This window comes from Tarenaya hassleriana, unplaced genomic scaffold (assembly GCF_000463585.1).
Source record: "Tarenaya hassleriana unplaced genomic scaffold, ASM46358v1 Cleome22, whole genome shotgun sequence".
Lineage (NCBI taxonomy): Eukaryota > Viridiplantae > Streptophyta > Magnoliopsida > Brassicales > Cleomaceae > Tarenaya > Tarenaya hassleriana.
In genome coordinates, this window is record NW_010965541.1 from 719885 (window position 1) to 732754 (window position 12870).

The 12870-nt window shown below is 43.0% G+C and overlaps 5 protein-coding genes and 1 long non-coding RNA gene across 8 annotated transcripts in view; 3 read left to right on the plus strand and 3 right to left on the minus strand.

The window, feature by feature from the left end:
* LOC104814856 overlaps positions 1-1997 on the plus strand; it is a 4717-nt gene extending 2720 nt beyond the window's left edge. Inside the window, exon 3 of the mRNA XM_010543072.2 lies at positions 1-1997. Within this exon, the coding sequence (XP_010541374.1) occupies positions 1-1764 (1764 nt within the window). The 3' untranslated portion in view covers positions 1765-1997.
* Positions 1998-2283: 286 nt separating this feature from the next.
* Positions 2284-4351, plus strand: LOC104814857 (F-box/kelch-repeat protein At1g22040-like). 2 transcript variants are annotated; one of them, XM_010543074.2, is made up of 2 exons: positions 2284-2460; positions 2679-4351. In XM_010543074.2, the coding sequence occupies exon 2, from the start codon at positions 2751-2753 to the stop codon at positions 4185-4187; it is 1437 nt and encodes a 478-aa protein (XP_010541376.1). In that variant the 5' UTR covers positions 2284-2460; positions 2679-2750; the 3' UTR covers positions 4188-4351. The 2 variants fall into 2 exon arrangements, with proteins under 2 accessions (XP_010541376.1, XP_010541375.1); XM_010543073.2 differs by having other exon boundaries at positions 2286-2483.
* A 1489-nt stretch (positions 4352-5840) lies between these two features.
* LOC104814858 (histone H2B.11-like) overlaps positions 5841-12870 on the minus strand; it is a 7827-nt gene continuing 797 nt past the window's right edge. Inside the window, exons 2-3 of one of the 2 annotated variants that reach the window (XM_010543077.2) lie at positions 12808-12865; positions 5841-6324 (exon numbers count right to left, since the gene is read on the minus strand). In XM_010543077.2, coding sequence (XP_010541379.1) covers positions 6108-6324; positions 12808-12865 — 275 coding nt within the window. In that variant the 3' untranslated portion in view covers positions 5841-6107. Of the gene's footprint in view, positions 6325-12407 lie in introns of those variants that run through there. The other variant, XM_010543075.2, reaches the window with a different exon arrangement.
* On the minus strand, positions 6538-7249 carry LOC104814861 (histone H2B.7-like). The gene has a single exon (XM_010543079.1). The coding sequence runs from the start codon at positions 7186-7188 to the stop codon at positions 6751-6753; it is 438 nt and encodes a 145-aa protein (XP_010541381.1). The 5' UTR covers positions 7189-7249; the 3' UTR covers positions 6538-6750.
* Positions 7611-10376, plus strand: LOC104814860 (putative pentatricopeptide repeat-containing protein At5g59900). The gene has a single exon (XM_010543078.2). It carries the CDS (start codon positions 7656-7658, stop codon positions 10335-10337), a length of 2682 nt encoding a protein of 893 aa, XP_010541380.1. The 5' UTR covers positions 7611-7655; the 3' UTR covers positions 10338-10376.
* LOC104814859 lies at positions 10729-12181 on the minus strand. The gene is made up of 2 exons (XR_771990.2): positions 12095-12181; positions 10729-11337 (listed from the first exon to the last, which is right to left on the minus strand). It is a non-coding gene; the product is annotated as an uncharacterized LOC104814859 (long non-coding RNA).

Genomic DNA, 12870 nt, shown 5'->3' on the forward strand with positions numbered 1-12870 from the left:
AAAGAGTATGTCACGGCAAACAAGAGTAGTCAGATCCGAGAGGAATTAACTGACCGAATGCAAATACCGCCGGCAAAGCCAGATTTGGCCGACAGGAAGAGAAAAGGCTCTGATGAGACTGACGGATCATTCGAAATAGGAGCATTGGAGCACTGTAGCTCTGTCTCGAGGAAGAGGAAGACAAGAGGAATTTTCACGGGGAGAGGGGGGAAGGACGACAATGGTGACCTGCAGTTTGATCTTCAACTACCCATTGATGAGTTTACTTCCTCGAAGAGGAAGGGAAAGAAGAAAACATGGGCTGATGCTGGTTCCCCTATGATGGAAACCTCGGAAACTCCTAAAGTAGCGATAGAAACGGAGGTGGGAACCAAGCCGCAACAGAAGAAGCCATTTGTGTTAATAACACCGACTTCTCACACGGGTTTCTCTTTCTCGACCATACATCTTCTCTCGGCAGTGCGTGTGGCAATGATAAGCCCTCCTCCAGACGAAGATTCATTAGACAATGGCAGACCTAGACCTGATCAGAACGGAGGGCATGAAGCTGGGGAGAACAGGATTTCTGTTTCAAAGGATATGGATAGTAATGGGAAAGGGGATTTCCCGCCCTTAACTGTGCAGGAGATCGTTAGCCGTGTTAGGTCAAACCCAGGAGATCCTTGCATCCTGGAGACTCAAGAACCGATTCAAGATTTGATTAGGGGGGTTCTGAAGATTTTTTCGTCCAAGACTTCGCCTTTAGGGGCAAAGGGTTGGAAGCCGCTTGTATTATACGACAAGCCCGCGAAAAGCTGGAATTGGATTGGCCCTTTTCCTCATGCTACGTCCGATCATGAGACTTCCGAGGAGGTAACGTCGCCTGAAGCTTGGGGTCTTCCGCACAAGATGCTCGTCAAGTTGGTCGATTGTTTCGCAAATTGGCTGAAAAATGGGCAGGAGACTCTTCAGCAAATAGGAAGCCTTCCTGGACCGCCGTTATCGCTCATGCAGTGCAATCTCGACGAGAAAGAACGGTTCAAAGACCTGAGAGCCCAGAAGAGCCTAAGCACTATCAACCCGAGTTCCGAAGAAGCCAGAACTTATTTCCGCAAGGAGGAATTCCTCAGATACTCAATTCCCGACAGAGCCTTTGCATACACGGCAGCCGACGGTAAAAAATCGATCGTTGCTCCTCTGAGAAGAGGAGGGGGGAAGCCGACCTCGAAAGCCCGGGACCATTTCATGCTGAAACGAGACAGACCGCCGCATGTAACGATCCTGTGTCTGGTCCGAGACTCGGCAGCTAGATTGCCGGGGAGTATCGGGACGAGAGCGGACGTTTGTACGCTGATAAGAGACTCTCAGTACATCGTGGAGGATGTGACAGACGGGCAAGTGAATCAAGTTGTGAGCGGGGCTTTGGATCGACTGCACTACGAGCGAGATCCGTGCGTGCAGTTCGACTCGGATCGGAAACTGTGGGTGTATCTGCACAGAGAGAGAGAAGAGGAAGATTTCGAAGATGATGGAACTTCATCCACCAAGAAATGGAAGAGGCCGAAGAAGGAAGAAGAAGAAGAAGAAGAAGAAGCCGCAGAGCAACCCGACCAAGGAGCAGTGACTGAGGTTGCGGCCATGGACGAAGACAAAGGAGCAGAGGTTCTCCGTAATGAAACGGGACAAGATGCAGCAGAGAATGTCTCGTTTCAGACATCGAATCCCGTTGAAGATAACAACACGTTTCTCTGCCAGGAGAATTCCGCAGATGATGGCTTTGATTGATCGAACTAAGCCCAGTGTCCGTACGCTTCAATCTGATAACTTCTTCATTCACTCTCCAGAAAACCCTTTCCGGATTATAATCTTGCATATACGGGCCCACCTCTGGTTTGTTCTTGAATACTATGATTTTTTCTCTCGATATATATTTTTTGTGTATATATATAGCATTCCACGTGTTGTTTGAATTGTATGACTGTATATGTATTTCTTTTTCATTTGATTATATTGCACTATGGTACTGTTGGATGGAAATCATACAAAAAAAAAATAGGAAACAAGTATATATAAATATATGAGAAAATCTAATATGTTAAAATTTCAAATTAATATATAAACTTTAATTTCCAATATGCCTTGTTGCGCCTCAACACCATTGTATCTTTTTTAATAGATTTTTGTAAATTCCGTGAAATTTTTTGTTTATTTTTGTGATAATTTTTAAATTTGTGTATTATTCTTTTTTTTTTCATAAGAATTTGTGTATTATTCTGATAAAGGTAACAAATTTATATATACATATGATATACAAAGAGAATCTCAGTTTCCTAGGGTTGGGGTTTATCCGTTTCTGTCAGAATCTCCACCGTCGTCGACTCTTCCTACGTCCGATCGGATCTCGATTTCATCGTGTCCTCATGAATCCACCACTTTAAATAGATTCCTCAGCCATCAGCCACTCCTCCGCCGCCGCCGGTAGTAAGTTCGTCGTCGAGCCAAGTGTTAGTATTGGATCTTTCTAATCTCTGACTTGGTCGTATCCGATGTTCTGTTCTTCGAGTAATGTGAACTTTGATTTGTGTTTTCTGTTTGGTGTCTGATTCGGCGAAAATTTTCAGCTCGTTTGAATTGGTAATACTTTCAGCTGTATCCATCCATGGGTGTCTGATCATACGAACACATCTTGTTCTTTGCAGGTTTAAGCGACTCTTGTCCGATTATCCCGCGGATTCACTCTCACTTTTGATCCGTCTTGGAAAGTAGTTCGGATGGGTTCTGTCATGAGCTTGAATTGTTCTTCCAGGAGTAGGACGCCTATTCTAAACGAGGGAAGCTCGAACGAATCGTGCAAACGGCAAAAAATATGTTCATCTTATGAAGGGGAGAACAATAGATTGATTCCCCGTCTTCCTGATGAGCTTTCGATACAGATACTCGCTAGGGTTCCCAGAATTTGCTATTTCAATGCGAGGTTGGTTTCTCGGAAGTGGAAATCTGCTTTCACGAGCTCTGAGTTGTATTGTTTGAGACAAGAACTAGGAAAAACCGAGGAGTGGCTCTATGTCCTGACGAAAGATCAAGAGAATGTGTTTCTGTGGCACGCTTTAGATCCCGTGTCTGCTAAATGGCAGAGATTGCCTCCAATGCCGGATATTGTTTGTGAAGAAGAATCTAGAAGAAGCTTTTCGGGCTTGTGGAATGTGGTCAGCCCGAGAATGAAAGTCGCTGAGATCCTTAGAAGTTGGTTTGGTAGAAAGGATCGGCCAGAGAAATTACCCTTTTGTGGGTGTGCTTTCGGGGCCGTTGATGGGTGCCTCTACGTCCTTGGCGGGTTATCCAAATCTTGTACTGCGAATTCCGTTTTACGGTTTGATCCAGTTCTGAACAAGTGGAACGAAGTGAGTCCAATGTTGGAAAGTCGGGCATATTCTAAAACGGGCATACTTAATAACAAACTATATGTCGTGGGAGGGATCAATCATGGGCGAGGAGGGTTTTCTCCTCTTCGGTCAGCTGAAGTTTATGACCCGAGTGCGAATGCATGGTCAGAGGTTCCTAGTATGCCTTTCTCGAAGGCTCAAGTCTTACCAAATGCATTTCTGGCCGGATTATTGAAGCCTGTAGCCACCGGGATGAGTTCTTACAATGGTAGGTTATGTGTTCCTCAGAGTCTGTACTCTTGGCCGTTCTACGTTGATATCGGAGGAGAGGTTTATGAACCGGAGACGAATTCATGGATTGAAATGCCGATAGGTATGGGTGAAGGCTGGCCTGCTAGGCAAGCTGGGACGAAACTGAGTGTCGTAGTGGACGGCGAGTTGTACGGGTTTGATCCTCCTCCTTCTTCGATGGAGAGCGGGAATATAAAGGTGTATGATCAAAAGGAAGATACGTGGAAAGTTGTCATCAGGGAAGTCCCTGTTTCCGACTTACCACAGTCGGAATCTCCTTATATACTTGCCGGATTTCATGGAAAACTTCATTTCATTACCCGAGATTTCAACGGCAAGATCACGGTTTTACGGGCAGACTTGCGTGAGAGCTCGAGCTCTCCATCATCTGGTCCCTACCCTTTTGCCGGATCGCGCTCTTTCCGTGAAAAGACCGATCTGCCCAACACGACGGACACAGTTGTCTGGAAAGTGATTGCGGCCAAGGATTTCGGTGCTGCTGAACTCGTCAGCTGTCAAGTTATAGATTTGTAAAAAAAAAAAACATCTGGTAGCCACGGTCTGGTAAGTTGTTGATTCTCTACACTTTTGGCTTTAGGGTTCCCCGTATGTGATTATTACATCATGATTTGTGAAGCTATTATAAATTGCATATGCATCGTCTTGATGGCCCTGCAGTGATGTTTTACCTCGTCTTACATGGTTTATCATACGCTGAATTCTTGTCCGTTGCCTAAATTAACAGATAAATGAAAATAATAATAATAATAATAATAATAATAATAAAAAACCCACCGGATTTTGAACCGGTGACCTCCTTCTGATATGCAGTCAAACGAGCTATGTACCCAAAATTGATATACCATTTTCCATATTAATGGTAACGGCATACGATATTGGTATATTTAAGGCATAACAATTATGCAGTGGATGAAGAACGAAATCGACCAAAGCATATTTCCTTTGTCTCGTCAACCCCCAATTGTTATAAAACTGCCATAACCTGGTCCTATCTTTAGTATATCAACGGCAACGACGTACCATTTTACTGTATTAGGTCACAACAACCATACAGTGGATGAAAACAAACTCCCCCTAAGCATTATTTCCTCTCTCTTATCAGCCGAGGGCGCACCATATTCCCAAGGACCAGATGGTTGTCAAAGGCAAGCACAGCTACAATTATCCCACACGAGGAAAACCCGCGAAGTTATAAAACATTGTCCCTGAAATCCGATGAAGAAAGAACTAAACAAAAGACTTAGGGCTTTCAAAAATTTAAGGAATGAATCAGAGAAATTTGAACCAAAGGAACAATAAGATAAAGCCCAGAAGAGATCAAATCTTAACACCTTGATCCATTGTATATTGGGCATCTTTATATATTGGGGCCTCAAATCCCTCTTTTTCTGAAGTGGGACACTCATCAACACCTTTCTCTTAAGACAGCAACGTCCACGTTGTTGGACTAAATCTGGTCGGTCACAGCTTCTCGATCGATAGAGGCTTCTTAGTCCATCCCAACCTTTTCTCTCCTGAATGTTTCTCTCCCGACCGTTCCATAACCACCGAGTCGACCGCATATTCGTAGGAGAACGACCCGTCAAAGACCCACCGAAAAATAGAGTTGGGTTCTGATACCAATCTGATATCGAGTTTAGGTGAAAAGACTAGTTTTTAAGTACGAGGTTTGACCACACTTATCATCAATCCACAGTTTAAGAACTCCACCCCCTACTGCAACCACTCACACTCATAACAAGACAGCTTAATTATCAAGACACATGGACAAAGGAACATTTGATCATCAGACCCTTTTCTCCATCCGTATTGACAATGGCGGAGAACAACAATAGCAGAAATGACCATTAAAAAAAAACCTAATCGCAAACATTTCCATATGTTGTATAAAACAATAAATCAAACTGTAGTCTACAAAAAAAATCACCAGTCACCACTAACACAGATCTCTTCTCCAGGAAAACGCTCCCTTTCAAGCGATAATTAGATGGCTTCACATGCCAAACGACCAACATCATATGCTCAGCAATATGATCACAAAGAAGATGAATAAGCCTGGTTGGTAATTGCTTCAAAGTTACCAGGAAAATACCTTCCAATACTCTGGCAGTTTCTGCCATACCAATCATAACAGCAACATCATTTAACTATAGGAACAATAAGAAATGGTTCAAACCAAATCTTCTTCAACAGAATTGTATCGATAAACAGTGACAGAAATTTTCAAAAAGGGTCTTAAACAGTAATGACATAATCAGCGGAGAAGAAAGATTTGAGTCTCAACACACGAATCGATTTTAGAGCAGTAATTACAGCACCATAAAATTTGAAACTAGCAAAGAAATTCAGCGGTACAACCCCTAACCCTAATTTAGTTCTCCAAATCTTCAAACCACAAGGCAAAACCTAGGTACAGAAACCCTAATTCACAGTTCAAGAGCTAGTGAATTTTGTGACGGCCTTGGTACCCTCGGAAACGGCGTGTTTCGCGAGTTCTCCGGGAAGAACAAGTCTGACGGCGGTCTGAATTTCACGGGATGTGATTGTGGGCTTCTTGTTGTACCTGGCTAGCCTTGAAGCCTCCTGAGCGAGCTTCTCGAAGATGTCGTTGATGAAGCTGTTCATGATCCCCATGGCCTTACTGGAGATTCCGAACATCATATGCTCAGCAATATGATCACAAAGAAGATGAATAAGCCTGGTTGGTAATTGCTTCAAAGTTACCAGGAAAATACCTTCCAATACTCTGGCAGTTTCTGCCATACCAATCATAACAGCAACATCATTTAACTATAGGAACAATAAGAAATGGTTCAAACCAAATCTTCTTCAACAGAATTGTATCGATAAACAGTGACAGAAATTTTCAAAAAGGGTCTTAAACAGTAATGACATAATCAGCGGAGAAGAAAGATTTGAGTCTCAACACACGAATCGATTTTAGAGCAGTAATTACAGCACCATAAAATTTGAAACTAGCAAAGAAATTCAGCGGTACAACCCCTAACCCTAATTTAGTTCTCCAAATCTTCAAACCACAAGGCAAAACCTAGGTACAGAAACCCTAATTCACAGTTCAAGAGCTAGTGAATTTTGTGACGGCCTTGGTACCCTCGGAAACGGCGTGTTTCGCGAGTTCTCCGGGAAGAACAAGTCTGACGGCGGTCTGAATTTCACGGGATGTGATTGTGGGCTTCTTGTTGTACCTGGCTAGCCTTGAAGCCTCCTGAGCGAGCTTCTCGAAGATGTCGTTGATGAAGCTGTTCATAATCCCCATGGCCTTGCTCGAAATTCCGATGTCAGGATGAACCTGCTTCAAAACTTTGAAGATGTAGATCTTGTAGGTCTCGACACTCTTCTTCTTCATCTTCTTCTTCTTGTCGCCACCGGCACCGGCCTCCTTCGGCAACTTCTTCCCAGCCTTCGGCTTCTTCTCCGCCGGAGCCTTCTCGGCCTTTGGCTTCTCCTCGGCAGGCTTCTTCTCGGCGGGTTTCTTCTCTGCTTTCGGCGCCATGGTCGCTTTCACTCGACTTTTCTCAGAAAACAAACCAAGCCCTAATAGAAACAAAATAATGAAATGCTACAACACCGAGTTCTCTTTTTATAGATGTCTAAGAATTGGATGATTGGATATTAGTCGGAGACAAGGATCCCTGACCTGTGATATCTTAACCGTTAAATTATGCATTCCAATGGGTAGTAATCGACGGTGCCTATGAAATCTTAAAAGGTCAGTGATTACACGTGGCAGACTTATATTGGTCAGTGAAAATTTCCATTCCCGCCACCGCCATTTCCTTAAAATTTTTCACAGGACCTGTCTCTTAACGGGCCTTTCTGAGCCCAACTAAAATTGGGCTTTCTACGTGAGTCCTCAACATATCCGACCCGACCCGAACGTCCGGGTTCACCGGCATCGGTTCGTAGAATCATGGATCAGTTCGTCTTCACTGAAAGTCTCTTGGCGGTGAGAACTCTTAGATGAGACTCCCTCGCACGAATCGGCCGCTTTCAAGCCCTGATTTCGGCCATAGCTGCAAAAATGTGAGATCTTCGGGCAAATTCGCTTCTATAGACGATGAGAAAACTGAAGATTCGCGTCTCGTTTCTGCCCTCAAGAGCATCGTGCGGGGAAAGCAGAGCTGGAACTTCGCGTTGGATGGCGCGTTCGCGTCGAGCAAGTTGAAGCATCACCATGTGGAAGAGGTTCTAATCGGAACCCTTGATAATCCCAGATTGGCTCTGAGGTTCTTCAATTTCCTCGGTCTGCATCGTGGATTCGACCACTCCACGGCGTCGTTTTGCATATTGATCCACTCTCTCGTGCAAGCTAATCTCTTCTGGCCTGCTTCGTCACTGTTGCAGACCCTTCTGCTTCGTGAGTTGAAGCCAAATCAGGTTTTTGATTCGCTTTTCAGTTGTTATGAGAAATGTAGGTTTAGTTCAGTCTCGGCTTTTGATTTGTTGATTCAGAGTTATGTACAGAATAAGAGAGTCTGTGACGGCCTTTTGGTGTTTAGGCTCATGATAAAGGCCAGTCTGTTGCCGGAAGTGAGAACTCTGAGCACACTCTTGCACGGATTAGTAAAATTTAGGCATTTTGGTTTGGCTTTGGAGTTATACGATGCCATTCTCGAAGTGGGCATTCAACCTAATGTATACATTTTCACGGGAGTGATACGAAGCTTGTGTGAGTTGAAAGATCTCTCCCGAGCAAGAGAAATGATTTCGAGTATGGAAGCAACTGGATGTGATGTGAATATGGTGCCATATAATGTGTTGATAAACGGATTTTGCAAGAACCATAAGGTCTGGGAGGCTGTTGACATAAAGAACAGTTTGGCAAGGAAAGGATTGAAACCAGATGTTGTGACATATTGCACATTAGTCCTTGGGTTATGCAAAGTGCAAGAATTTGAGGTCGGCTTGCAGATGATGCATGAAATGTTACAGTCGGGGTTTGCTCCTAGAGAAGCTGCGGTTTCGAGTTTGGTTGAAGGGTTAAGAAGGAGCGGAAAGATCAAAGAGGCTCTTGACATGGTTAAAACGGTGGCGGAATTTGGTGTGTCACCTAATCTATTCGTGTACAACACATTGCTTGACTCGTTGTGCAAAGATCGAGAATTCGATGAAGCGGAGTTGCTATTTGATAAAATGGGAGAGATGGGTTTGTGTCCTAATGATGTTACCTATTCAATTTTGATAGATTCGTTATGCAGGAGAGGCAAAGTGGATATGGCTGTTAGCTTTCTGGGCAAGATGATCGAATCAGGTCTAAAACCGACCGTCTATCCATACAATTCTTTGATTAATGGGTACTGCAAATTGGGCAACATCCGTGCAGCTGAGTATTTCATGTCTCAGATGAAAGATAAAGAACTGGAGCTAACAGTGGTAACTTACACATCATTGATGAGTGGATATTGCAGCACAGGGGAACACCATAAGGCTATTAGGCTCTATTATGAGATGAAAGGAAAAGGTATAGCACCGAGTATTTACACCTTCACCACGCTTATATCAGGCTTTTGCCGTGCTGGAATGATGCAAGATGCTGTAAAACTGTTTAAAGCAATGTCGGAATGGAACATTGAGCCCAATAGGGTGACTTATAATGTCATGATCGAAGGTTATTGCGGTAAAGGAGACACAGCTAGAGCCTTTGAGTTGTACGATGAGATGATAAAGAAATCTCTTGTACCTGATACATATACCTATAGATCTCTTATTGGTGGACTATGTTCTTCAGGTAGGGCTTCTGAGGCCAAAGAGTTCGTGGATGACCTTCATAGGAGGAACCGTGAGCTAAACGAGATATGTTATAGTGTGTTACTACACGGGTTTTGCAGAGAAGGAAGATTAGAGGAAGCATTAGGAATTTGTCATGAGATGGTAGACAGAGGGGTGGATCTGGATCTCGTCTGCTATGGTGTGCTTATAGACGGAAGTTTAAAACACCTAGACAGAAAGATGTTTCTCGGCCTTCTAAAGGAGATGCACGATAGAGGATTGAAACCTGATCACGTAATCTATACGAGTATGATTGACGCGAAGTCCAAAGCCGGGGATTTGGAGGAAGCGTTAGGGTTATGGGATGTGATGACGAGTGAAGGGTGTGTTCCTAATGAAGTGACATACACAGCTCTCATCAACGGGTTGTGTAAAGCGGGATTTGTATCAGAAGCCGAGATTCTCTGCCGGGAAATGCAGACTGGCAGTTCAGTTCCAGTTCCTAACCAAGTGACATATGGGTGTTTCCTCGATATTCTTACCCGGGAAGAAGGCAACATGCAGAAGGCTATGGAGCTTCATAATGCAATGGTGAAAGGGCTTCTAGGCAACACAGTGACATACAACATGCTGATCCGTGGTTTTTGCAGGCAGGGAAGATTGGACGAAGCCTCTGAGCTCATGGACAGGATGATAGAGAACGGTATTAGCCCGGACTGTATAACTTATTCGACCATGATTTACGAGCATTGTAGAGAGAATAATTTGAAGAGAGCGGTGGAATTGTGGGAAACGATGACAAAGAAGGGCGTAAAGCCGGATAGAGTAGCGTATAATGTTCTGATATACGGTTGCTGTGTATCAGGAGAGACTGATAAGGCAGTTGAGTTGAGGAATGAGATGTTGAGACAAAACTTGAAGCCTAACTCATAAATTATACCCTTTTGTTTGTTTTGAGGATGGCCTTCTTCACCATGTCTCTATTTTTCTGCAAAGGAAATGGACAATCAGGAGTGACTGGTTTCGGGAAGGTTTTCGGTTCAATTATAATAGCAGGTACGGGTAATTCCAGTTTTGAAGAACTATAGCCGAATGGTTTATCTATCTTAAATCCGTTTGGTAAGGTTATATATACAAAATATTTATATCCAAAATGATAATCAAAATTAATTCGGGTACGATTATAACTATAAATATCCAAGTGAAGACTCTCATTTGGAGAAAAAGAGAGATTGGTCAAGATAAAATTCTAGGATTAAAAATTTTAGTATAACATATAATAGTTAACGTTAAAAACCAAACCGAAATAATCGAATCTAACCAATTAACAGAATAACCAAAGTTAAATCGATTTTAATTAGTTATTAATCCAGCAATAATTGAGCTGAACCCGGTTGGTTATTCAATATTTATAACCAATCGGTTATTTTAAAAAAAAAAACGAACCGGATCTTCAGGTTCTTTTTAATTGGTACGGCTTTTGAAAACATCGAGACTCATCTCTGTTGGGTCAGTAGCTTGAAGCTCTGCTTGAACCTGTCCTTGGAGCTGGCATAGATCATCTTGCTTCTCACCCTCGATGTGTCAGGAGACCTTTGCAAAGATCGGATAAAAGTTGGATTCTCTGAAAGGACGAAGAACGAGACTAAGGGCACCAGCAAAACAGTATGATTAATACCAGCGGTGAAGAAAATTTTGCTCTTCTGGCAGCTCTCTTCCGTGTCGAAGTCAAAATCGTAAATGGCATATCGGCATTCATCAGATGGCAGACGTGCCGCGAAATCATCGTACGTTCGGTTGGTTGGCCAACTTTCTCTACAACCACTTGCTTTTGCTGCTCCTCAATCTTTTTAAATTATGAAACGGTATGTCCTCTTTGCCTTCAGTTCCAAAAATCTTAGCTTGCAGTCATCATGAACATCCATTCCCGGCGCTGCATGGCCAACAACAATCAATTTTACAACCGTGGGTCATGCATTTAGAGAACGATGCAATTCAGATCTTAGCGATTTTATGAAACCCGCAATCTGCCAATCACAATGCAGCAGTAACTGGTATTTACTCATACAACCATCTCTAACTCTAATAACTTTGAAATAACAAGTAGAACAGATATCGACATTGTTAACAACAGTAGCAATACATAAGCAGCTCCTCTAACCTAGCAGTAACAGCATGTATACTAGTTACTCTAACATATATTCCAGAGACCCTAACATAAATTAGGACATGAACCCCACAATACGGAACACCACCTATTGGTCACAAGGTGTCGGATCATCAGCAGCATGCAAACAAGCCGGTGGATCAAATAACCAAATCTCACTTGGGGAAACTGTTCACAGGCAAGTAAGATCAACCCTAAATTCATATGAAGGTGACGAGAAATCACAAAACAGTACTAGGTTTCTCCAAATTTCATGATTAATTTACGCGTTGCAAATAAGCACGATGAGTTTCGAGTTTTTCTACAAGTATCCAGACCCTAGATGAGTTCCACCAATATCACAAAATACACAAGAATCCTTCTCCAGATCTAACCGGAGAAAACGACGAGCCAAAACCGAAATCCGAGTAATCAACACCCGATTCAAAACAGAACCAGCTGTAACTCAAAACCGAGAGTGTACGATTCAAATCGAGGAACCGGAAACGGATAAGACTAGAGAAATAGAGGGAAATACGCTCACCATGGCTGAGCCAGACTGGTTCGAGAGAAAATTGAAGTCGAGAGGAAGAAGATATTTCTTCGGGCGGCGAAAATCGAGGGAGAGGGGGACGGATTTCATATATTTCTATACGTTCAAATATTATTTAAAACTCTTTAATTTAAACATAAAAAATTGATTTAGCAATAATCATTTAAAAATAAAGTTGTATGGAAATGATTAGATGAATCTATGAGTCGTGTACTGTTTATAAATAGTCTGATCAAAGTCTGTGTAAGTATTTGACTCTAATTTAACCATATGAAGATTCTGATTTAAAAAAATCTGCAGAACGTAATTCTGAAGAGATCCCCAAAAAGAAATCTGGAGAACCATTTCTCAGATTCATTTAATTTCGAAATTGGATCTCGTAGATTCATCGAACATGGAACCGTCAAAAAATACATTGAGAGATTTCAATACCAACCCTAACTACACGCATACACAGCAACATCTACCAAAAGCCGAAGAATCTAATTCACGAGCTGGTGAATTTCGTCACGGCTTTGGTACCTTCGGAAACAGCGTGCTTCGCGAGCTCGCCGGGAAGAACAAGCCTGACGGCGGTCTGGATCTCGCGGGAGGTAATAGTAGGCTTCTTGTTGTACCTCGCGAGCCTCGAGGCCTCCTGAGCGAGTTTCTCGAAGATGTCGTTGATGAAGCTGTTCATTATCCCCATGGCCTTGCTCGAGATCCCGATGTCAGGATGAACCTGCTTCAGCACCTTGAAGATGTAGATCTTGTAAGTCTCGACGCTC

Bases quoted from the DNA above. Each gene is read 5' to 3' on its own strand.
- LOC104814857 (XM_010543074.2), top strand. From the start codon at position 2,751: ATGGGTTCTGTCATGAGCTTGAATTGTTCTTCCAGGAGTAGGACGCCT.
- LOC104814860 (XM_010543078.2), top strand. From the start codon at position 7,656: ATGAGACTCCCTCGCACGAATCGGCCGCTTTCAAGCCCTGATTTCGGC.
- LOC104814861 (XM_010543079.1), bottom strand. From the start codon at position 7,188: ATGGCGCCGAAAGCAGAGAAGAAACCCGCCGAGAAGAAGCCTGCCGAG.